Genomic DNA, 23,518 nt, shown 5'->3' with positions numbered 1-23,518 from the left:
TTTCCCAGACCTTCCTTTTCCCTAAATCGTCACGAAAATTTTGACTTATCTTATTTACATCCAACTCATCAGCCATCATTCTAAGGGTTAAACGACGATCACTTGCACAATTTCCCGAAGTTGTGCAACTCTGTCCTCATTTCAAGGGGTTGACGGATGCTCACTCTTTAGGTTATTGCGAACATCCTCACGTCCGTCCCTGAACCGCTTATACACCAGGTTCCCAACCTGTGGGTCGCGACCCTCAAGGGGGTGGTCGCAAAGTTTTTTTCTGGGGGGGTCGCCGCGGTTATTTTTAGTTGCAATTATTTTTATAGGAAATTTCACCACGAAGGTTTTCAACACTTATTTATTTGAATATGGCATATGACTACACTGCAATATTCTACTAGTGGTAGTAACACTGATTTTTGATAAATGAAAGGAAGTGACTTAAGGTCCACTGCAGCGGATACTTAAAAAATATTAAAAGCCCGTCGTGTTCATACATATTAAACATTTTATATTATTTTAATTATTTGCTATGGCGAGCCTTTAAAATTTCCGCCGCGGCGGACCCTGATTCACTCCCTAAAATTAAAATATACAAATGCAGTGTTATCATTAGAATAAAATTCTGTGTTACAAATAGTAAACTGAAAAAACTATTCACTATGATGCAAAATTCAATATCAAAATTCATTTTTAATCGGTGTCTCGATGTGTGAATAACAGACTGTCGAATACGGACCGTCGAATAAAGGTGAGTTGCTCTCTTAGCGCAGTTGAAGATCACCCCGTATGTTTTGCTGACGCCGCCATGTTTGTAATGATGTAATTCAATAATGTCCACGATGGACCGTCTAATACAAACTGGCGCGAACTTAGTTCACCAATAGTCAACCACCTTTAGTTGGCGCCATGATAGAAACCAGCCACTCGTTGTCGAGCGCAGGTTAGCTACTGCTTGCACTTTCTAAAATGTAAAGAGCGTCAGTAGATCGTCATCAGACCGTACTAAATCCGTACCCATGGAGAAAAAACGTGATTATTCAGAAGACCATCTGAAACTTGGCTTTACCACCTTGATCAGCAATGGCATAGAGAAGCCACAATGCGTTTTGTGCAATGTCGTTCTCAGTGCTGAATCTATGAAACCTTCAAAACTGAAACGTCACTTAGAGACAAAGCATTCAGAACATACTAAAAAGGATTTGGAGTTCTTTCGACGCCATGAAACTGGTCTCAAACGTCAGAGACTTGATCCTACAGGAAGTTTTCAGCAACAGTGCAAGCATAATATGAAGTCGCACTGGAAATTGCCAAACAAAAAAAAAAACCTTACACGATTCGAAAAACGGTAATCAAACCCTGCATGTTGAAGATAGTGAAGTTAATTCTTGGGGAAACCAGCGAGATAAAGATGCGACAAATATCTCTGTCCAATAACAGTATTCAGAGGCGCATTTCAGCTATGTCCGTAGACGTGAAAGAGCAGGTTTTGAATGAAATCAAAGTTTCTCCATTGTTTTCTTTTCAAATTGATGAATCAACGGACTAAGTTCGTGCTCTCAGTTGCTAGTCTTCGTGAAATATATTCATTCAGATGACATCAAAGAAGAGTTTCTGTTTTGTAGTGCACTTGAAACTACTACAAAAGGTGAATATATTATGGATATTATAAATACATTTTTTGAAACTGGAGGACTACAGTGGAAAAGCGTCTGTGGGGTTTGTACAGATGGAGCACCAGCTATGCTAGGGTCAAAGTCGGGCTTTCAGACAAAAGTGAAAAAACTTGCTCCCCAAGCAAAGGGCATTCACTGCATGATTCACCAATATGCTCTTGCCAGTAAGACTCTTCCAGCTCCTCGGCAAGAGGTACTTGATTCTCTGATCAAAATTGTGAATTACATCAAATCTGGAGCCCTCAATATCTGTCTGTTTAAAGAACTCTGTAAAGACATGAATTCTGATAACGAGGTTCTTCTTTTCTACATTGCTGTACGTTGGTTGTCGAAAGGAAATATTTCAATTGTGTCTTTGAGTTGAAAGATGAAATCAAGTTGTTCCGGGAAGTGCAAGGGAAACACGACCTTGTGGCTTACTTTAATGATGAAGCTTAGAAGAAAAGAGTTCCTTACTTAGCAGACATTTTAGACCAGCTAAATAAGCTGAACCTGAAACTTCAGGGAAAGGAAACATACATTATCCAATTTCAAGACAATCTTCAGGCATTTGTATCCAAGCTGCAAAACTAGCGTCGGAAAGTAAATTTTGGAAACACTGCTATGTCTGAAAAACTCTGCAATGTGGTAAAGGAATCTGAAGATGAACTGGATGAGAATCTGAAGGAGGAGGTTACTGGGCACCTTGATTTCCTTGAAAAGGAATTTCAGCGGTACCTCCTTGAGCTTACAGAAGAAGAAGCTGCACTGGTACGAAATCCATGAATGTAGCCAGAATACCCGATGAAGTACAGGATGAATTCTTGGATCTGTGAAACGATTCCTCATCACGTAATTTGTTTTATGAAAAATTGCTGACTCAGTTCTGGTGTGCTATGTATCAGTCATATCCAAATGTCACCATCCTTGCCTTTCGAGTTTTACTTCCATTTGCTTCTACATATCTCTGCGAGAGAGGATTTTCAATGCTTCTTCATATCAACATAAAGGAAAGAAACAGGCTGAATGTTGAGGATGACATGAGGTTAGCTTTAACAAACAGTCAGCCGGGAATTTTGAAGCTGGTTGCCCAAATGCAAGTACAACGATCGCATTAAATATTAGGTTAGAATTATATTCTGAAAAATATATTTTTAATGTGTTTTCTTTACCCTATTAAAATGCCTTTTTATGCAAATATGGCGGGGTCGCGGGTTACTTGGCTATTATAAAAGGGAGTCGTGACTTGAAAAAGTTTGGGAAACACTGGCTTATACCATTCAGACCCACTGGCACATCTTAACATTTCATCGCCGTAAACAGTTCATACATTTTCTGTTGCAGATTTTCGCACTTTAAAGAAAAATATGATATTCGTTCGTTGTTCCACTGCAAAATTGTGACACGGAACATTAATGCTGCTAACGAAACCGGTTGATACTTGCAACCTGTCAGCCTACTGGACAATTTTTTACCACCATCTGTTGGAGGAAGTATGAACTACAACATAAAGTTCCCAGAATGGTGTTGTTGCTTTCATAAAACATGACAGCAACAGGACCAGTCCGGAAACTTTACTGCCACACCTCATATGCCACGCAGTTCTCAGTTCTCCTGCAATGAGAGATCCGGTACCAGCACCATGAAAGATAAACCAAAAAAGTTTTTTTTTTTTTTTTTTTTTTCCCCTGCTAAATTTCAAATTTTAAGATATATGAAGCTAGACAATACCCGAACTTTTCATCAAGCCTCGGCCAAAGTGTACAAGTGGTAGATGCATCCTACGAACTGTCGTTGTTAACCGCTAAAGCCAATAAAGCTCACATAACAGGAGAAACTTTTGTGAAGTCTAGCTGATTAAAAACAACTCATATTGTGTTTGCTGTCGACAGCAAGAAGAAACTATCGAAACTTTTGTTTTTCGGCAATTCCATGAATTGCTTCATCAATGGCTCTTAAAGGAGAGACCCACACCGGCTTTACAACTTTAAGTTGTGAAGTCAAGCCTTCTCTTTTTTTTTTTTTTTCAAAATTCGGTATGACATAATGTAGCCAAATACTGCGAATTGCTTGTCTACGTTAAATTCATTAACGATGGAACTGTGAAAACAGAACCGTTCAGAAGGAATAGACGACCACATCAAAGGCTTCTGATGTTAGGAAAACAATTCCAGACCATGTTGAAGAAAAGGGACTTTCATTTTGCTGGAACGCCAGCTGTGCATACGCCAACCAATTTTTTGGTTGGCCTATGAGCAGCCGGTGTTCCAGCAATGCTTGGCTCTCGCTCTGGATTTGTGACATTAGTAATATATTAACAGTAGACGCAGGCTGAGGTGGAAATGATTCTTCCACTGCTTCTATCGAAATTAGCAGCAGCCCGGAAAGCAAGTTGCTGGGGATTTCAGAAACTGCTGGTAGTCATCAAACAAGTAAATACATAGGCTGTGTTACAGTAACTAAGAGTAAGACCAAGTGTATATATACTTGCATGTCCACCAATGCTAGGAGTATAGTAAATAAATTTAATGAAGTTGAAGTGCTCGTCAAGACATCAAAGCCGGATATCGTTGGGATATCAGAGACGATGTGTCACACAGATATAAGGAATGCAGAATTGGAATTTGGGGTGTACAATGTGTACAGAAAAGACAGACAGGATAGGAAGGGAGGAGGGGTTATGCTGTTAGTTAAGAAACACATAAAATCTAGGGAAGTGCATCCAGTTGACATAGATGGACAGTGCAATGTTGAATCAGTTTGGTGTGACATACGCACTGGGAAAGCAAAAGTGAGGGTAGGAGTTTGTTATAGGCCTAATGACTCTGATGAGTACAATGAACAATTATACAGAGAAATAGAGTGAGCCAGTAAATCAGAGTGTATTATAATGGGGGATTTTAATTTACCAGATATAGACTGGAATTTGTGGGTAGATCACTCGCACACTTTTGTGCGAGTGACCGTGGATTTTGTGGCTTTATTTGATGATTGTTTTCTACAGCAGCATATTAGAGAGACAACCACAGGGAGTAACACAATGGATCTGATTATCAGCAGTGATTATTCATGCATTAAGAATTTACAGATAAAGGAACCACTAGGTGGCAGTGATCACAGTGGACTGATGTGGGATTTACTTACAGACGTAACTAACATCAGGGGTAAAGGGAAAGGTTTATGCTTTCATAAAGGTGACTATAGGGTTACCAACAGCAAATTCTAAATGGGAAGCATTCAAGGAAGTAATTTTGGAAGGCTTTTTGTTTTGTTCCAACTAAGAAATACTGTTCTAGGTTTAGGTCCAAATGGATGTCAGATGAACTAATGAAACTCGTGGCAGAGAAGAAATATGCATGGGATGCATATAAATTATCAGCCGAAACAGAAGCCTATTGTAATATAAGCTAGTCTATAATCAAGTCACAAAGGAGGTTAGGCAAGCGAAGGCAGATTATGAGAAATCTTTGGCAAAGAATGTAAAGAAAAACAGCAGAGACTTCTTTACTTATATAAACTCTAAAAGGAAGATGAATCAGATTGGTCCACTTGATATCAATGGTTTGACTGTAGATGATCATTCTCAGACAGCTGTCAAACTAAATGAGTATTTTGCATCGACATTCACATATGAGGACTTATTGAAGGAGGAAGAGAGAGTCAGGTGTTTATCAAACTCTAACAGGGAGTTCAATAATTTTGTAATAACTGAGTGCAAAGTGGAGGAGAAATTGTTGAAGTTAAACATAAGAAAGGCACCTGGAGTGGATGGGATCTATCCAGTTATATTACAGGAGGTGGGAAAGGAAGTAAGCAAATCCTTGGCCATAATTATAAGAGCATCCTTGGACTCAGGGGAAGTCCGCACGGACTGGAGATGTGCAAATGCATCTCCAATTCACAAAGGGAGATCAAAGGGTGACACGAGTAACGGTAATTACAGACCTGTTAGTTTGACTTCTGTTCCAGGGAAAATAATGGAGTCACTGATTAAAGAAGCATTGTAGGATCATCTAGACAAGACAGCAGTAATAATTCAGACAAGCATGAGTTTGTTAAGGGTCTTGTCTGACCAATTTAATTGTATACTACAATGTGGTCACAAAGGAACTGGATGCAAAAAAACAATTTTAATATCATCTACTTGAATTTCAGGAAAGCTTTTGATACTGTTGCACCTGGAAGACTACTGTACAAATTGGAGAAGTATGGCATTAAGGGCAAGTTGCTACAATGGATAAAAGGATGGTTGAGGGGGAGAAGACAGAGTGGTAATCAATGGACACTGCTCTTTGTGGACTTATGTTATTAATGGTATCCTAAAGGGGTTCGATGTTGGGCCCATCGTTGTTTTGTTTGTTATTTGGTTTTTAGGAGCATTAGCAACTAAAGCCATATATTTATTTATTTATTAAATCCGTTTATTAAAATAGCAAGTGTTTGCTTTCACTCCTTATACACAGCCGACCGGCTAGAAGGGTGTACAAAATGCAAGAAGTGCAATTATATACAGTATAAGAAGGGTGTACAAAAATGCACGATTACAATTATTTACAATATTTACACAAGTGCGTAAATAATATAACAATATATTTACAATATTGTTTACAAAATTCACTCATTGACAAGATTATAGTTGAAGTAAGCTATGCGCTTCTGAGAGGCTCTTCACTCTGTACTGCTCGCTTTCGGAGTATTTCACAGGGTCTATTGCCAATGAATTGAAAAGGTTGACTGCGTTGTTTGGGAAGAAATTCTTCAGACAGCACAGGTTGCACAGTATAAAAGGCAACGGTAGGTAGGGGCTGTAATTACTGCGTCCAGCACGTGGAGTAGAGATAAGTCCTCGAAGACTGGGGGCGTCAATCACACCGGTAAGCATCTGAGAAAGAAGAAGAATATTCCTGTGTGATATTTAAGTTGGTATATAAAACTGCCCTGGAGATGGTGAATGCATTGCCCGTGACCCTGTTCTTCCATCACATTATCCAGTACTCGAAGGCGAGGAATCTATTTATGTACGACGTCGGGGCAGAAGACCAGATTGGTGATGCATATAGTGCGATAAGTTGTAGGCACCGCTGGACGTATCCTCCGACTACATCGACGTGGAGTAACCCCGTCAGCTCTTGTCGAATTGCCCACATCGCCGAGAAAGTCTTAGTTTTCATGGTCGAAAAATGGTTCTGAAAAGTGAGGCCCTCGTCCCATGTTAAGCCGAGGTCGGTGTGAGACTTCACTTTCCTTATCTGCACTCCGTTGTGATAGGCTGTGATGTCATTTTTTATTCTCTTTTTTGTAAATGTGATTTTGGGCTGATTTAGATATGTTTAGCCCAAGAGTTATCTGCAGTAGATAGGTTACGAGGCTGTTGATCAGGACGGCGACTCGCTGATTTGTCAGGTGGGTTTGTTCAGGGTCTTTTGATTTTATATATAATTTGAGGTCATCTGCATATGATGAGAAATCAATGTACCTTGCGAGGAAGGGTTCAAGGGCAGCGGCGAACAGTACACAGGAAAGGACACCTCCCTGTGGTACTCCTCTCTTTATAATGCACTCCTGTTGGAAGGATTTATAGCTGATGATGAGCTGTCTTGGTGATGGTTTTTAGCAGATTCCCAGTAATGCCAAAGTACTTTTCTAGAATGTAGATGAGAGCGGGAATTGAGAACTTATCATAAGCAGATGAAATATCAAGGAAGATGACGTCCAGCTGAGATTTACTGTTGAGAGCAGTTTGAATTTTAAATAGGGTATCCAGTAGGTTTGTATATGTAGATCTTTTGGGGATCACAGCATGCAGATGTTTGGGTCTATGAGAGAAGCATATGAGAGAAGCAGAAGAGATATTGTTCCGGGGATATGCGGTGATCCTTCCCTGTACCTTTCCGCGTCCTCCGTATTTGGTGGTCACGAGCTCGAACCCTGGTCTAATCAAGAAGCGTGTGCTACGCACTGCTGCTTCTGCCCACCTGCCTACCGAGGCGCCTGTTATTTTGTATATTTATCAATGATATTGATGAAGGTATATCAAGCGTAATGTCAAAGTTTTCAGATGATACAAAGGTTGATAGGGTTGTTAATAACAGTAATGACAGTATGCTGCTGCAACAGGACCTAGATAATTTGGACAGATAGATGGGCTGAGAAGTGGCAACTGAAGCTTAACATTGACAAATGCAAAGTACTGCATATGGCTAGCAGTAAACCCAGAGAAATGTACTAACTGGGTGGTGTTACACTCAGGGTAGTGGAGAATGAATGGGGAGTAATTGTCCAGTCAGATATGAAGTTTTCTGAGCAGTGCGCCAGAGTAGGTCATGGGGTATTGTCAATGATATACAGGAATTTTTCGGGCAGGGATAAGGAGGTGATTATCACCTTGTATAAGCAAATGGTCAGGTCACACCTTGAGTACTGCGTACAGGTCCGGAAGCCTCATTTTAGGAAAGATGTAGAGTTGCTAGAACGAGTGCAGGGCAGGGCAATAAGACTGGTGAGGGGAACAAAGGGGTGCTCCTACGAAGAAAGGCTAAGTTCTGCAAATTGCAGCGTCTGGAGACTAGGCACCTGCGAGACGATCTGATTGAGGTGCATAAGGCCTTGAATGGATGCCAAGCGAGAACTGGTTTTATCATCTACTACTCACAGTGGTACACCGTACCGCTAGGCCTGCCATTATCGGAAAAAGAGAGAGTGGTGGCAGCTGGTATCTTATGGTTTTAAAGGAGCACAGTGGGGAGAGACGATTTTTAAATCTTGTGGGAAGACCCAGAATTTATAAGATATAGGCTACTCATCTGAAGTTTCTTACCAATGAATGCTGGCTCCTCTGGTGGTACCTTTACAGTTCAAAAAAGTATCCCTTGTATGACACCTTTAATTGGACTGTACGGGAATTAATTCTACTCATTTCAGTGATGCCTCATGCCAAGTTAAGGACTGGATACCGTCCCGAGACTAAATAACTTCGATAGTAATAGGTAAACGTACTGGTATCAAGTTACTTAGTCCTTTAATCATCTCTCTCTCTCTCTCTCTCTCTCTCTCTCTCTCTCTCTCTCTCTCTCTCTCTCTCCAAAAAAAAAAAAAAAAAAAAGAAAAGAAAAGAAAAGAAAAAAAAAAATTGTGAAAAATAAAAATGTCTGAAAGGTGAAATTTGAAATTTCACCTTTCAGACATTTCACATTTCAGAAAAAAAGGTGAAATATTCCCTCCAAAATTGTTTATAAATAAACTTATTGTATAATCTACTGCCATCAGTGGGATTTAAGAAACGCCAGCTCCAAAAGCGCAAAAAACAGAGGGGGAGAGAGAGAGAGAGATCGTGGGGAACCACCGTGTTCACCCCAGAGATTCGAACAATGAGCAACGCGATATCTTCCTGTCATTTCACACTGTGCACTTAATGGTAGGCAGTACTATCAAAAAGTTATTCTGTTTTAATATTTTATTCATTTTTCGAGTGCAGGTCTTCAGTCTACGCAACGTTGCAAGTCGAATACATTTATATCGAAAAATCTAATAAGCAAATAAAGCACTTCATGTAATAAGTAACGTTTTACGATGATTTAAGGCGAATAATAATAAAGCGGCCTTGCGCTGTAATGACGTAAAGCCTAACTGGATAGCTTGAACTGCAATAATGACGTAAAGGTGCTGATATACCTGGGTATGTTAAGTTTGCCGATATGGCAGGGAGAAAATTATGCCAAAGAAATATACACTACATTACACAGGATATTCACTACAATTCAAATGAACATACAAGCAATACGGCTGTGGTCAGAAGTATCAATTCACAAAAGTAATATTCATTTCGTTTTGGACAAACCTTTACATTCATAGTGATATAAATGAAGAACACAGACAAAAAAAAAAAAAAAAAACTATCGACGCAAGTACTATACTTATTATACTTATTTTGCTTTCGAAATAAAAATCTTAACAAGTTATAGAACATATTAGGCAAGTCACAAAATTTGACAAAAAAGGCAATCTCTTGCAAAGTCACAAAATTTTATATTTATAATAATAAATATAAATTCCTACTTGTAGGAATATATAAATATAAATTCCTAGTAAATATAAAAAAATAAATATAAATTCCTAGTAAATATAAAAAAATAAATATAAATTCCTAGTAAATATAAAAAAATAAATATAACTTCCTAATAAATATAAATTCCTACTTGTTGTCAGCAAAATATATTTTTAAAAATGCAATTGAATAATCTCACTTTGATTAGTGATGCGCAGACGATCATGAAAGAAGTATATTTAGACACAATATCTGTTGTTCTATTTGAATTATATTTTTAGAAATAATTTTAAATTATTAAAGCATTCAAATATTACTAATTTATTTATAAAGTCAGTGGTTCTTACCTGCAGTAGAAACATAACGCAAACGGAGAGAAAAGCTGCTAAGCATCGGACCTCCTTACTATTAATGACTACGAAATGTTTGTGCTCGTAGCGCCTTCATCTGGTAACTGTAGCCAATTTATTAACTTTCTGTAATATTTAATTTTTAATGTTAAATAAATAGCTTATTTAATATTTTATTTTATTCATAAGAATTAATAAAATAAAATGTTAAATGAAACAATATTTATTAAATAAATAATTAAATAAATCCATACTAGTGGCATGCATTATCGAGCAGTTATAATCGATTCATTCGATTATACCGATATAATTCGAATAATTAGTAGTAGTAATGATGAGGTAGGTCGAGAGGTTAAAATCAATTTATTCGATTATTGCAAATCATTCGCTTATAGAAAATCACTCCATTATACTCGTATAATTCGAATGATTAGTAGTCAGTAACGATTATTCTTTAGCTATGGGCATTCCAAATGATCATTCGCTCACCAAGGACCTCCGAATGAGTATATCTGTTACCGTTCTTTGAGGGATTGTTTTGAATAATTTCATTCAATCAAATTCAAAATACTTTCAATCTCGTAAATATTTCATTTACCGTTGGCATAAAAATATATTATTAACAAAAATACATCAATATATACGCAGATTGATCATTTAATTTGCTGAAATAGCAGTGTTACCGTACAATCATTCTAGTTTCGGCAAACTGCCGGTGGATAATAGGAGAATGTACGTATATCCAAAATACAATGACACAGTTTCAAATTCTAATGTTTTGTCTAGTAGTTGCAAAGTGTCCTTAAGTTACCTGTGCGTTGTAAGTGCAAACTGTTTTGTGAGCAGCCTAATGAACGATTTGAAGACAGCAACGTTTCGTCCGCTATTGTGTTCGACGTGGTATGAGTGCTACAGACACTGTGAGAGAAATGCCAGAGGTGTACGGATACAAATCACGAAAACTGCAGTTTTCAAGTCGCACAGGCTCACTCTCAAAAGACTTGTCAAGAAATGGCTTCCGGCCGGGAGTTCCTCTATGAGTTGGTTCATCGATGGCGCAAATGTATATGCTTCGAAGGAGATTATTCCGAAAAGGAGATCGCGCCGGAACATCTCAGCGACGAAGATTAAAAATAAGATAGGACAACTCCGAGAATGAAATAATCAACCCATGCACACCAACACATCAGTTTATAGGCCATAATGCGCCTAAACTGTAGTGAAAAGAAACATAGTTTCCTGACATGTTTTGGTTAATATTTAAAGCGTGTTATAATATCGAATTTGTTTTAGATAGGCAAATATTTTGGCTACTTTCTGTGTATCGCCCTACAGTCAGACTAACGTGAGAGGCGTACTTGTGGTGGAAAACACGCCAGAGGTAGCCTCTTTGTCTCTGTGTATGGGACAATCTACACTGAAATGACAGAATTCATGGAATACCTGGTTCCTGGGCAATGCGACGCTGACACGCTGTCACCCCTCTCACTAGTGGATGAATCTACCGCTTGGAAAGTATACAGGTACACTGCATTCCCGTAGACGGTAATTCGATGTCAGTATGGATAAACGTCGTGAGTTAACCGACTTTCAAAGAGGGATGATAGCGGTGCCTGACACATGGGTCACTCTATCGCGGAGGTGGTACAGAAGTTGCAATATCCCCGTTCGAATGTATCAATAGTGTATCGGGAACACGCCATTTCCCCAATAACATCTCATCGTGGGCAGCACTGTGGGGGGTGAAAGGTGGTGGATGAAAGGGGGCCGTTGACGTCTGTCTTGCATTGTTTCAGCCAACCGGAGAGCGACAGTGGAACAAGCCACCGCCGACTTCAACGAGGGAGGTGCCAGAAACGTCTCCACCAAGACCATCAGGTGATCATTATCCGCAATAGGTTATGGAAGCCGCCGACCCAGCAGAGTCCCATTGCTAACACCACGACACAGGACTCAGCGCGTCAACTGGGTGAAAGAACATCGGCACTGGACCTTGGATGATTGGATACGGGTCTCCTGGTCTCTAAACCGAGATAACTAGAAATGGGACTCTAAAAGAGTCCAGTTTCTAGTTATTTCGAGCGGACGGGAGGGTGCGTATCTGGCGGGAACCGCACGACGATATGCACCCGTCATGTCAACAAAGAACTGTTCAGGCAGGCGAACGGTCGGTAATGGTCTGGGGCGTGTTCAACTGGCACACGTTGGGACCTCTGGTACTTCTAGACGCATCTATGAACGAACCAGGTTATGTATCCATCCTTGCAGACCATCTGCATCTCTTCATGGTCATCATGCACTTACAGGGTGTAAGAAGTGAATCTTACAAATATGGAGAGTTAGAGTTTATGAGAAATTTTTGTGATTTGGGAATAAATTATTCTTTGATATGGAAAGGAATTTTTGACATTTAAGAGAAGCACATATGGGAAGAATACTAAATTTAAAAATAAGCGATTATAGATGTGCAAATTGAATATCACTCAAATGGAAGAGAAAGTAACATATAAAGGTAAATGCGTGGGAAAAGGGGTGAACTGTGAGTAAACAAAAACAGCCGCCCCATATCAGGGAAGCAGTGGTCATTAGTGAACAAGCGGGAAAGGGTTATGGAAACAGAACAATGAGTGAGTGAAATGCAGATGATTAAGAAACGTTTGATCTATGCGGCAGCTGGACCTAAGTCCCGATGGACTATCGTTAGGATCGGAAAAGACCAGGTCACTGTGGTGGCTTTTTGGTAAGTGGCAACATTTTCGCATATGTGAAAACACGAAAATGGCTATCCTGGGAGACGACGGAAGACTTGAAAGGTTTGTGCTGCCCTGAGAACTAGACAAGAAAATTACATTACGGGACAAAGGTTTTGATTTGCACACGGGGCAAAAGGGTCATGGAATTTTTTAAACGAATAGAAAGGAGAGGACAATTAGGTGAATTCTTGGGATTGGTGGAGAGTCCTATGGGAGGAGATTCAAACGAAAGAGAAAAGTTGGGGGTGGTCAGTGTGACAAAAAGACAAGAGTGGGGCTAAAAGAGTGAACGTGGAGAGAGAAAGTGAAAAAAAAGTCGGGTAGTGCAGAAATGTAGGGAGTGCAAAAAGGGCCCTAGACAGTAAGGGAAAAAAATAGTTAAGAGTAGAAAGGTAATGGGAAGGTTAAGGATGATAAGCAAAAAGTTATTAAAGATGGTTAAGTGAATCAGGAAAGGTAACAACCTCTTGGAGAAAGATACATCTGTGTGATCCGTAGTAAAGGAGGAGTTGTGTATTCCAAGCAGGAGATGAAGGATGTCAGACTTAAGCAGTTAAAAGTTCCGGAAATTTATCTGAAGCAGATTCAGGAGAAAGCAGATGAAGGAAAGCCTTAGATGATAGCCTGGAGAGCCTAAGATGGAAGCCTGAAGCCTCCCTGGAGAAGAAGAGAAAAAGATAGAAGAGGTGAGCGATATATTAAGTACACTAAGTTAACAAGAAGGACTGTTAGTGAAAAGATAAATTATCTCTGAGGTAGATATACTAACAGTGTTTATTATGGTAAAAAGGGATTAGTGTATAAGTGTAAGGAGAAGGGAAGTAAAAGGGTTTAAAGAAAGATGCTGAATATGCTTTAAATGATATATAAATAAGGGATATGAGTAAAGCTGAACACAGTGTTTTAATTTATGGAAATTTGTGTACAAGTAGTTTAGCTGAATGATTAGTAACAAGTAGGGACTTTAGGATACTGAAGATTGGTCTACAAGTATATTGTAACAGTGTGGTGAGAACACAGAGCTGAATGATGAATGTAGCATATTTGATTATTAATATATGAAACAGTATTGTATCTAGGAGTAAAGGAAATAGATATAGTAAATGTACAAGTGTTAGGAGTTAATTGGGGAATAAGACAAGAAGAATGAATCATGTGTTTTCATTTAATTGTCAAATCAGAATAACTAGTGAAGGGAAACAGTAATAAGAATAATATATGCAAGGTATCTCCGAGTCAGCTTTGTATATTATGATCATATGCTATCTAGTTAAGTTGTATATTATGTTGTATATGTGTATGTAATAAAATTCATGTTTTATTTTCACTTTGAGTCCTGTTATTCTAAGTAACACACGCCTTGCTTGCTTAGTTAAGAGTTTGCTCTCCAACAAATTGGGTGAGAGAATCCTGGCAATTGATTAAGGGGAAACAAAAGAAATCACCCTCATGATCCTCAGAATCTTCTGTGAGATATAATATAATAATAAAATAGTAACCTTATATTATCCCCCCCCCCCACAAGAGCAATGGAGTCTTCAGCTGGACAATGGACCTCACAGAGCCATGGTGACTAGAACATGGTTCGAAGAACATTCCACTGATTTTAGCACCATGGAATGGCCTCTCCGTTCACCGGATGTGAACACTGTGGAGCATCTTTGGGATGCTGTGGAAAGGTCCGTTCGCACTTTGGATCCTCCACCGAGGAATGCGATGGAATTATGGACAGCGGTATAGCAAGCATGGATGGAAATACCTGTGGAACGCTTTCGTGAACTAGTGGACTCCATGCCTCGCTATGTGACTGCTCTTATCCGGGCGAAAGGTGGACCTACCCGTTACTAGATAGGTATTCCATGATTTCTGTCCACTCAATGTATAAGTAGATGTTGAATTGTAAGCTGTGTATTACAGTTTGAACATTCTAGATGATCGGTGTAGATGCAGATGACTTAGGTGGATGTGAGCTATCCGTAGTCTAGGCAGTACAACTGATTCTTTTCTTTATCTCTGATTCTGGATTTCCATGCTTTCAGGTCTTTCTTAATACGAAATAATTTCTTGTTGGTTTTCTCAGATTTGTTGCCATTTTTTTGCTGATCGCTGTTTAATAATAAACTTGTAATCTGAGAATGGTACATTGAAAGAAGGATCTATAGTGTTGCTGCAGTTTTTGCACTCTCGTTTCACAGAATACCGATATGTCCAGAGATCCAGCAAAAGGTGATGCTCCACCTATTTTTATTTAATTTGGTCAGAGTTCTGCAATTGGAAGATTCTTAGCTACAGTGAAATTGGGAAAAACTGCAGCCACACCAACATGACTAGTTAGATCCATCTGTATACACTAGAGCAGGAGTCGTCAACCTTGTTTGAGTGAAGAGCCATTTTTAATCTAATTAAAAAATAAAAAAAAAAAGGAATCCGAAGAACCGCACCTCAGCTCCAGCTGGGATGAGGGGAGAAGGAGGAGATTTATAAGAAATGGAATAGAGTGGGAAGGTGTTTTATTTAAAATATATATATTATTTGAAATAGTATTTATTAATACTGAAAAAGTATAACAAACATCAAATCAGGTACGAATTAATGTGACTTTTGCTGCTGAACTTCTTGAGCGAGTCTCTCAACATCAGGCGAGTATGCTGTAATTTTCATCTTTAAATATGCTGAGAGACTCGCATTGTTCAGACGGTTTCTTCATTTATTTTAAATATAGTTTATGCTCGAAAATATTTGCTCACAGGAATATGTTGCTTGTCGTACATGTGGCTAAAGGTTAAATAGCCGCAGTTACATGTTCAAAGAGCCGCAGGTTGCCGATCCCTGCACTAGAGTGAATCGTGCATATTGAGCATCAGTGATGCATGCAATTGTAATACATTCTGTCGAGACTAGGAATGTTTTCCCCATATTGAGAGTGATAAATAGCATGGTGGTACTAAAGACCGTTCAGTAGTAATACTGTATGTTATTATGTCCATAACAACTGATAACAGAATGAATATACAGTATTTTCTTCATATAATTATCGGCCAATTTGTAGTTTCGCTCGTTTTACATTTATAGGATTCCCTGTTTGACTATTACAACTATTATTTATCAGAACCATGCAACAGTATCCGTTGAAGGGGCCGGATGAATGGCTAGTTTCGAGGGCCTTTCTTATGTTATAGCTGTGTTATACCATTTAAGAAATGCTTTCCATGTTAGGGGCTCGAGTACCTTACATCCATCGCAACCTGCCTCTACACGGCACTGGTACCATTTACCACATCAGGTGTGCAAAAACGACAAAGTCTTAATTTTTTTTCCCTTTTTTTTCTACAAAACTGCACGGTGAGAAGAGCAGCTCTTAATATTTTTTTACTGAATTTAAGATACTTAATTGATGCAAAAATGGATTGCTTGCGTCTGGTCACTGTTTCCCCATCTAATGACAGCTGTTAAGTGCAATTATGCACACGAAACCTCTTATGTGTTATCATGCGCCATTTCGTCTGTCAGCGTGGGTTGTTAATAAATTACCGGACTCCGTGCAGTAGCAAATCATTGGAGCTGGGCTATAAATAACTTGCTGTCGTTTACTTTTGTAGACTTGTCAACCGCCGTTTTGAAATCTGAAGTCTGTAAGGTAGTAAGGTTAAAAAGAGAAAGAAAAAAATAGTTTAATAGTTCGTTTTGTAAACATCACCTGTTTGTGCATTTCAAAATTCCACCATAGTGAAAGTTTTGATGATATTTCCTTTCAAAAATTGACTCTTAAATTTTTTGGATATTTCTACAAAGAGGCAAATCTCAGATTTAAGTACTCTTTAGGATTAAAGTATAACATATTCAATAAAATAAATTCAACTGCATAAAAAAAAATAATAATTTTCTGTTTTCACTTCAGTACTGACAGATATGGCCAGAGGAGTTTACAATGTAGCAAGTACAGGAAGATTAATGTATTTGCAAGTTAGGGGCAACCCGCTGAACGTTATTCCCTAGCGGTTTGCGGATCCTGGTGGTGTCTTGGGAGGGGGATGCGAAGAGATCGACAAACCCGGGGAGGTGCTATTTTAATATTCCACGAAATTTACAAATATTTCTCTGTGAGGTAGGTTCAATAGGATAGCCAAATCCTTCCTATTTTCATTTTTACCAAAAAGGTGCAAGTCCAGATTCTCTGACTGACTTCCCAGTTCTGAAAATAGCTGATAATGAATTTTGGGATGAAAATGCTGTGGGTATACTTCTGCATCCCTCTACGTGATTTAAACAAGAAAGCAGCTTGGATATTGTAGCAAGTTTTGGCTGAATAATATAATTCCACTTAGGTACACTCTCACCTAAAATTTGGAATCACTTTTTCATTTTCCTTAATTTTCAAAGTTTTTATTAAAATACCATCATCTGGTTTACTAAATTTTATTAAAGTATTTTCTATTATGTATAAAAATCAAAAAAACTTACATAATATTTCAGAAATTTCTAAAATATATTCGTTAATATTCCAGAAAGATGTAGAAGACTCCGTAAGAAGAAAGATATAGTAGACTTCGTAGGTGATTCTAGAAAATTCTAGAAAGTTGGAGTATTGTTTCAGTATTATAGAAGATTGTAGATGACTCTAGAGCGTTTTGCAATAATATAAATTTAGGAGTAAGAGCTAGAATTTATAAAATCGAACACCCGTCATTCAGAAAGATTGGTTGGTGAAGTTTTGTGTGATTCGTGATAAACATGGCAAGAAATAAGAAGTGTGTTGAAAAAAGAAGTGCTATTAAAACTCTGTAGAAAGAAAGTTATTCTATGAGAAGTACTGGAAAAAAACTAGGTGTTTCATTTAAAGGAGCACTAACTAATATTTGACGATTCAAGGAGACTGGCAGCTTAAAGGACAAAACGCGATCATGACGACGGTAAACAACAACGGAAGCACAAGAGAAGACCAAAACACTGATTTCTAAACGCAATTGATTACTTAATGCACCTGAAATCCGAGCTGAGTTCAATAGGAACAGAGAAACTCCCACGTCTACGTTCACTGTAAAACTTCGTCTGAAACAAGGACCTCATGATAGCGCAGCGGTCCGAAAACTTATTAAAACCAGAAAAATCAAAAGAAACGGCTGACTTGGGCTAAGAGCCATCAACATTGTCCAATTGAAGAGTAGAAAAATGTACTGTGGACGGCTGAATCCAAGCGTAGAGTTTATGTGAGACAATCAACTGAGAGAAAAAAAAAAAAAAAATGGTGCCACATTGTTTAGTGCTTACAGCCAAGCATTGTGGTGGTTCCATCATGATTGTGGTTGCTTTTATTTTTCTGAAGTGGGTGACATCTGCAGAATTAAAGTTATTTTAAGAAAGGCTATAAAAACTTTCTTGAACATAATGCAACATTCTCTGGACTTTGCGGAGGAAATTTTATATTACAACAAGACAATCATGATGGAATCATGATGACTCGAAGCACAGCTGCTCTAAGCCATGCATGGGCATTCTACAACTAAACAACAGGAGGGGTATTTCAAATTATAGTGTAGCCATCCCAATCGCCTAACTTAAATCCAATAAAGCTTTTATGGGATCATCTAGACGTCAAGTCCGTGATGTCTGTCCACCTTCACAAAATTTGTGGGAACCTTGCAGGTCGCTTGGAACAATGTAAGTCATAAAATTATAATTTTATAATTTTATGTTATGAAATAAAATTAAGTACAGTACCAGAATACCACATCTGTGTAAGACATTCAGAAAATCTCTTGGACGATATTTTGATGAAAAATCAGTATAGTTAATATTAAGTATACTGTACTTAATATTAACCATATTTACTATACTTACACTACGTATGTAGTTAAACTTTTATGCAAACTATGGTGTATTTACACCGATATTATATAGTTAATTTCAACCCATAACGTATTATGCCTTGAGCATTTAGTCTTCAAAATATTATCATTTTCTTCACCATTTGGCATCTCATATTGAATTAACTTCGCAACCGTGATGGCATGTCTGCATTACCGAGGTACCTGCCCGCCCACTGATGAGTGAGCCAACAAGCTCCGAAACGCGTCTGGGTGGTGGTGCCCACCGAGAATAAATAACAGTAGCCTTCTCTACTAGCGAGGCGTTATTTATTTGAAGTAGTGCAATATCTGGTATCTCGTTGTGAAGGTAGCCACAATATGAGATAAAATATAAACGAAGCCGTTACACTACGTAAGTATACTTAATATTAATCATTTTAATGTTTTTACCGTAAATTTTTCAATGCATAATAAAAAAATTCATAAAATTCTTAATATCCGATTTCAAAAAAAAAAAAAAGAAAGAAACGAAAACTGTTGTCATACGCTGTGATTCCAAACTTTTAGGCGGAGTGTATATATCTTAATAGCGTTATTTTAAACATCTCCTATTTTGATTATGTTGGAAACCAATTAGCTAAAATTACAAATCTAATCGAAGTTATTATTTGCAGGGAAGTTATTACCTGTAGGATATACAGTACTTTTAAAGTTAAGTTTGTATCTTACACTCCTGACAAGGTTTGGTTCAGTTAATTGATTTAATTTTATGAAAAGACAACTAAAGTCATTAGTGTATTTGTGGCAATGTTGTCTACTTTGCAGGTGAAAAAAAAAACACGTCGAGTTTTCGGAGTTGAAAAAGAAACGTTACAGCTCTTCAGACACTAACTCCACAACAAAATGCTCCAAAAGTTCCTTAGTTCTATCCGGGACTGGAACCCAGGCCTTTTCCACGTGGTGTGAAAAGACCGGGATTTGACCAATGTGTTAGCTGCGAGGATAACTGTCAAGGAAATCGTCAGTAGGACAGATTTAATGAGATATGCAGAGTCCTACCTAGCTAATAACAAAACCTGTTGTACAAAGAGTTCTAAAAAGACTTTTTAACTGCAAAGCACAATGGCTTTAACATTATAAGCTAGCAGACATTTCAGGTTTGACTGTCACATTAACTCGATTTTTTTTTAACATTTAAAACATAGTATGAAAGAAATAATTATATCCATTAGTGTGGTGAAATTATGAAATCGATAAATATTGCCTTTAAAAAAATCACTCATTTAGCAATTTAAGTACAGTATATTGAGTAATTCAGGGTGAATTCAACAGTTATTGTTGTCATTAATGTTTTTTTGTTTTTTTTTTATCCATGTGTGCTTATCGGTGCATTTATTCCTGTTGTTTTCTTTTTAGACTCAGCCTTCCGTCGGGATGGGTGTTCAATCCACTGACTCGCGTAAGGATGGTCAGCAACACTTAAATCCAAAAATCTACAAACCTCCATCTGACGATATGGAATTTGAGATTACTCCACTTACAAGAAAAAGTGAGTATTAATTAGCTGCCAGTTTTAAGAGACATTATTCCGAAAGAATCCTGAATATAGCTCTGAAAGTTCAATGACACTCTGCTTTCGACTCAAAACTCAGAAAATAAGAATAAAAAATAATAGAAAAAAAACAAAAAAAAACACGCGATATCTGCTTCTGATGACTTTGTATTAAGTTGTAAGCCTATTAATATGTGATTTCACTAGTATTTGAGCTTTGCGAAACAGCGAGATCATGTACAAATACGAGTACAATCTTTCCTAAGAGTACTCAGAAGGTAAAAGTTAATGCTGCACTGCAGTGTTTCTCAAACTTTTCTTTGGCCTAGCGACACACCTTGTAACTAGTAGAAATCTGACTTGGAGACACGTTGGCGGCCATACATGATCAGTTAAAGTGTCCAACTAAATTGTGCGAGGTCATAATTGAGATTAAAAAAAATAATAATAAATAAGAAAAGTGAATTATGTAGTTGGTACAGTTAAAAGGCCAAGTATTTGAACTGAGATAAACTGTCGTCATTTTTAATTGTAGAGTAAAATGGCAGTTACCTTGAACGTGAAGTGGTGATGCCCAGTTAAGTTTACATTAACTACATTCTTAGTACCCAGCACTTTCTAAAATAGCTTTGAATACAATCGAATTTTCAAAAATATTTTATTACCGGGTTAAAGATAAGTATTTATTAAAGATATAAGTTATAATTAAATATTATTAATTATTATCGATCAATAAAAGAAATTCAATCATCAATTTTTTTAAGAGAAAAATATTAATATAAGCAAATTTGGGTGAGTACAATGCATGAATTTCATGTATTATCTTCAGTCAGAGATCTCATGCCATTTCTTGACGTTGTCATAGAAAATGTAACAGAAATTTGACCGCAAAAACAAATTGGTCGAACGAACATACAGTGGTGTATTCGGGCCGGAACGACGTTCCGGTACTTTTTTCTAAATGTCATAATAGGAAATCATTAAATTTATACACCTAATATTATGAAACAATGGCATAATCAAAGGGGAGGGAGAAATATCTATTTTACCCATTGCTACTAAAATATATATTAATAGTAATCTTTAAAATTAATAGATTTCTTTAAAAATTTATTTAAAAACAAAAATATAAATTTCGCAATAAAACTTCAACATTTCTTACTAAAGTATGAGATATACTGTAATGCGTGATTTTGCTGCATTTTGATTCGCCATGAGCTGAACGCTAGAACTGGTTGTTCTATGAACCGTGAGTCTAAAGTCTGATTCAGTTACTGTATAGTCAATGTGGATGTTATCATATAGTCTTCTGGAGAATGAGCGTTCCGGTACTATTTTTTTTTTTAGCAATACACCTCTGCGAACATACTCACAATTCAACAACGGGGTTGGACAGATACACTATATTAGTACCAGCTATGGCGCTCAAGATTTCTTCACATGCGGCGTACACTGCTATCTTTTTTTTTTTTTTCACCTAGCGGTTAAATAAAATAAACTTACGGGCACACAACAATTTCTTTTTCATAAACCTATCAGCGATTTTGGCACGCGCTCCCAAAAGATTTGCTGGTCCTGCATTATACCGTCAAAAGTAACCGGACATCTGCATGTTTCAATGAATAGTTTATTGATAAAATATATTTTATAACGTGTCGCCTCACCTTCGGCCTTAATTGCATACTGTATTCTCCTCGGTATATTCCGAACCCCCGTGCTTTTTAGCAACCATACCATACCATCAATTCTTCTCCTCCTCCAGCGATGACGGACCAAGAGTTTATAGCCAGTAGTGAAACAACCTGACAGTAGTTTGGCCACTGGCTGTAACCAACTTTATTTGGTATACGGCATGTGGAAGGCCGAGTGAAAAACAGCCTACCACATGCAGTAAGAATTTTTCAACATGGTGAAAAACCGTGTGCACCACAAAATACGCCCGACCTCCCAGATATTGATGAACCTTGGTGACAGTGCCGATAGTTATTCACAAATGGCTTTAATAGATATTACAATAAGGTTAGCATTTTCCATGGTCTCTCTCTCTCTCTCTCTCACGCATCACATCTATTTCTCGTTGATGAAATCCAGGATGCGAATTACGTAGCCTGTTATTAGAGCAGGAGTTAAACAATTTGTACTAGAAAAAAATGTTAATACTTTAGTCTATGTGTATGCCTGTGCACATTTCTCTAATTTGAGAGTGATTCTAATTTGGAATTTGTTTTTATCAACAGAGAAGATGTTTTCCTCTTCGAGTTTCTATGAGGAGCCAAATGCTATTTATCCTACAGTAGAAGAACAAGTGGAACTCTGTAGAAAAATTGCGGATTCTCTAATTGCCGATACCAATCGTAAATCACGTGGAGCCAACATGTTCTTTAAGAGGGTCAAGAGGTCTGAGAAATGGATTCACGAAGGTAGTTTTATTTGTTTTGTTTAATTTTTTTAAATACATAACAGAATTAGAAAACAATACATTGTTATTAATATATGGACGCACCAAAATGTATTTAAATTAATAAAATGTAAATTAATAACATTTTAAATAAAAGGTAACTGCAATGAACGTGAAATACAGTACATAAAATTAAGTAATAACTTTTCATTTTCTTAAATCTTTAAGTGATTTTATAAGTTAATTTGTAGTGTATTTTGTTTTTCAGTAATATTGTGACAGGAAAGTTTAGATTTTCATAGCCGATAGTAAAACAGCAAACCATTAAGGTGCATACTAAAATAAAAAGTCAATAATTCATAAAGTTCCAAAGGTCCAACAAAATATTCTTTACTGGCATAGTCAATTAACTGTAAGGATACGGAAGTACGCATGCTTTGAGTGGTTGTGATTCAAACCCACTGACTACTAAATACGTTAATGTTATTGTGTCTCTATCTTATGAACTCCGACCTTAGGCGGTCGTCTCGAACTACAAACGGAAAATATTGCATATGAATGATTGACTTGTTATTGAAAAGAAAAGTTGACTTCGACGTCAATTTTTCTTTTTAGTGGATACGTTTCAAACCAAAATATTTCATGATGAACAGCAGAATGAAAATCACCTCGGGGGTGGGGGAAGAACAAACTAAACTACAGCACTTAAGCTTAAAATAATATTTATTTGCGAATAAATGAAAATAAGAACTTTTTACTGTTTAAAACTTCTAGAAATGATCTCAAAGCTTGCAACTATGACACTCGGGGTACATGCTTATATTTCATGCTTGTAGTTCCATATTTTGCCTTTAAGGTGTCTTATTTGACTACTATTTATTTTAAAAATTCTTTCGTGAACTGTATTGTACCTCTGGTTCATACTATATCTATAACAATAAAGTATAAACAGCTGTTATAATAGCGTT

The 23,518-nt window shown here is 37.4% G+C and overlaps 1 protein-coding gene across 3 annotated transcripts in view; it reads left to right on the top strand.

The window, feature by feature from the left end:
* Positions 1–23,518, top strand: part of LOC150081700 (uncharacterized) — a 222,580-nt gene that overhangs the window by 124,672 nt on the left and 74,390 nt on the right. For all 3 annotated transcript variants that reach the window (XM_090378816.1, XM_090378814.1, XM_090378815.1), the window contains exons 6-7: positions 20,017–20,149; positions 22,390–22,572. In XM_090378816.1, coding sequence (XP_090234942.1) covers positions 20,017–20,149; positions 22,390–22,572 — 316 coding nt within the window. The remainder of the gene's footprint in view (positions 1–20,016; positions 20,150–22,389; positions 22,573–23,518) is intronic.

Source organism: Mastigoproctus giganteus, chromosome 8, assembly GCF_048544385.1.
Source record: "Mastigoproctus giganteus isolate SK-2022 chromosome 8, ASM4854438v1, whole genome shotgun sequence".
NCBI classification, from domain to species: domain Eukaryota; kingdom Metazoa; phylum Arthropoda; class Arachnida; order Uropygi; family Thelyphonidae; genus Mastigoproctus; species Mastigoproctus giganteus.
Note: the sequence above shows the minus strand (reverse complement) of the source record. Positions and strands in the feature narration are given on the sequence as shown.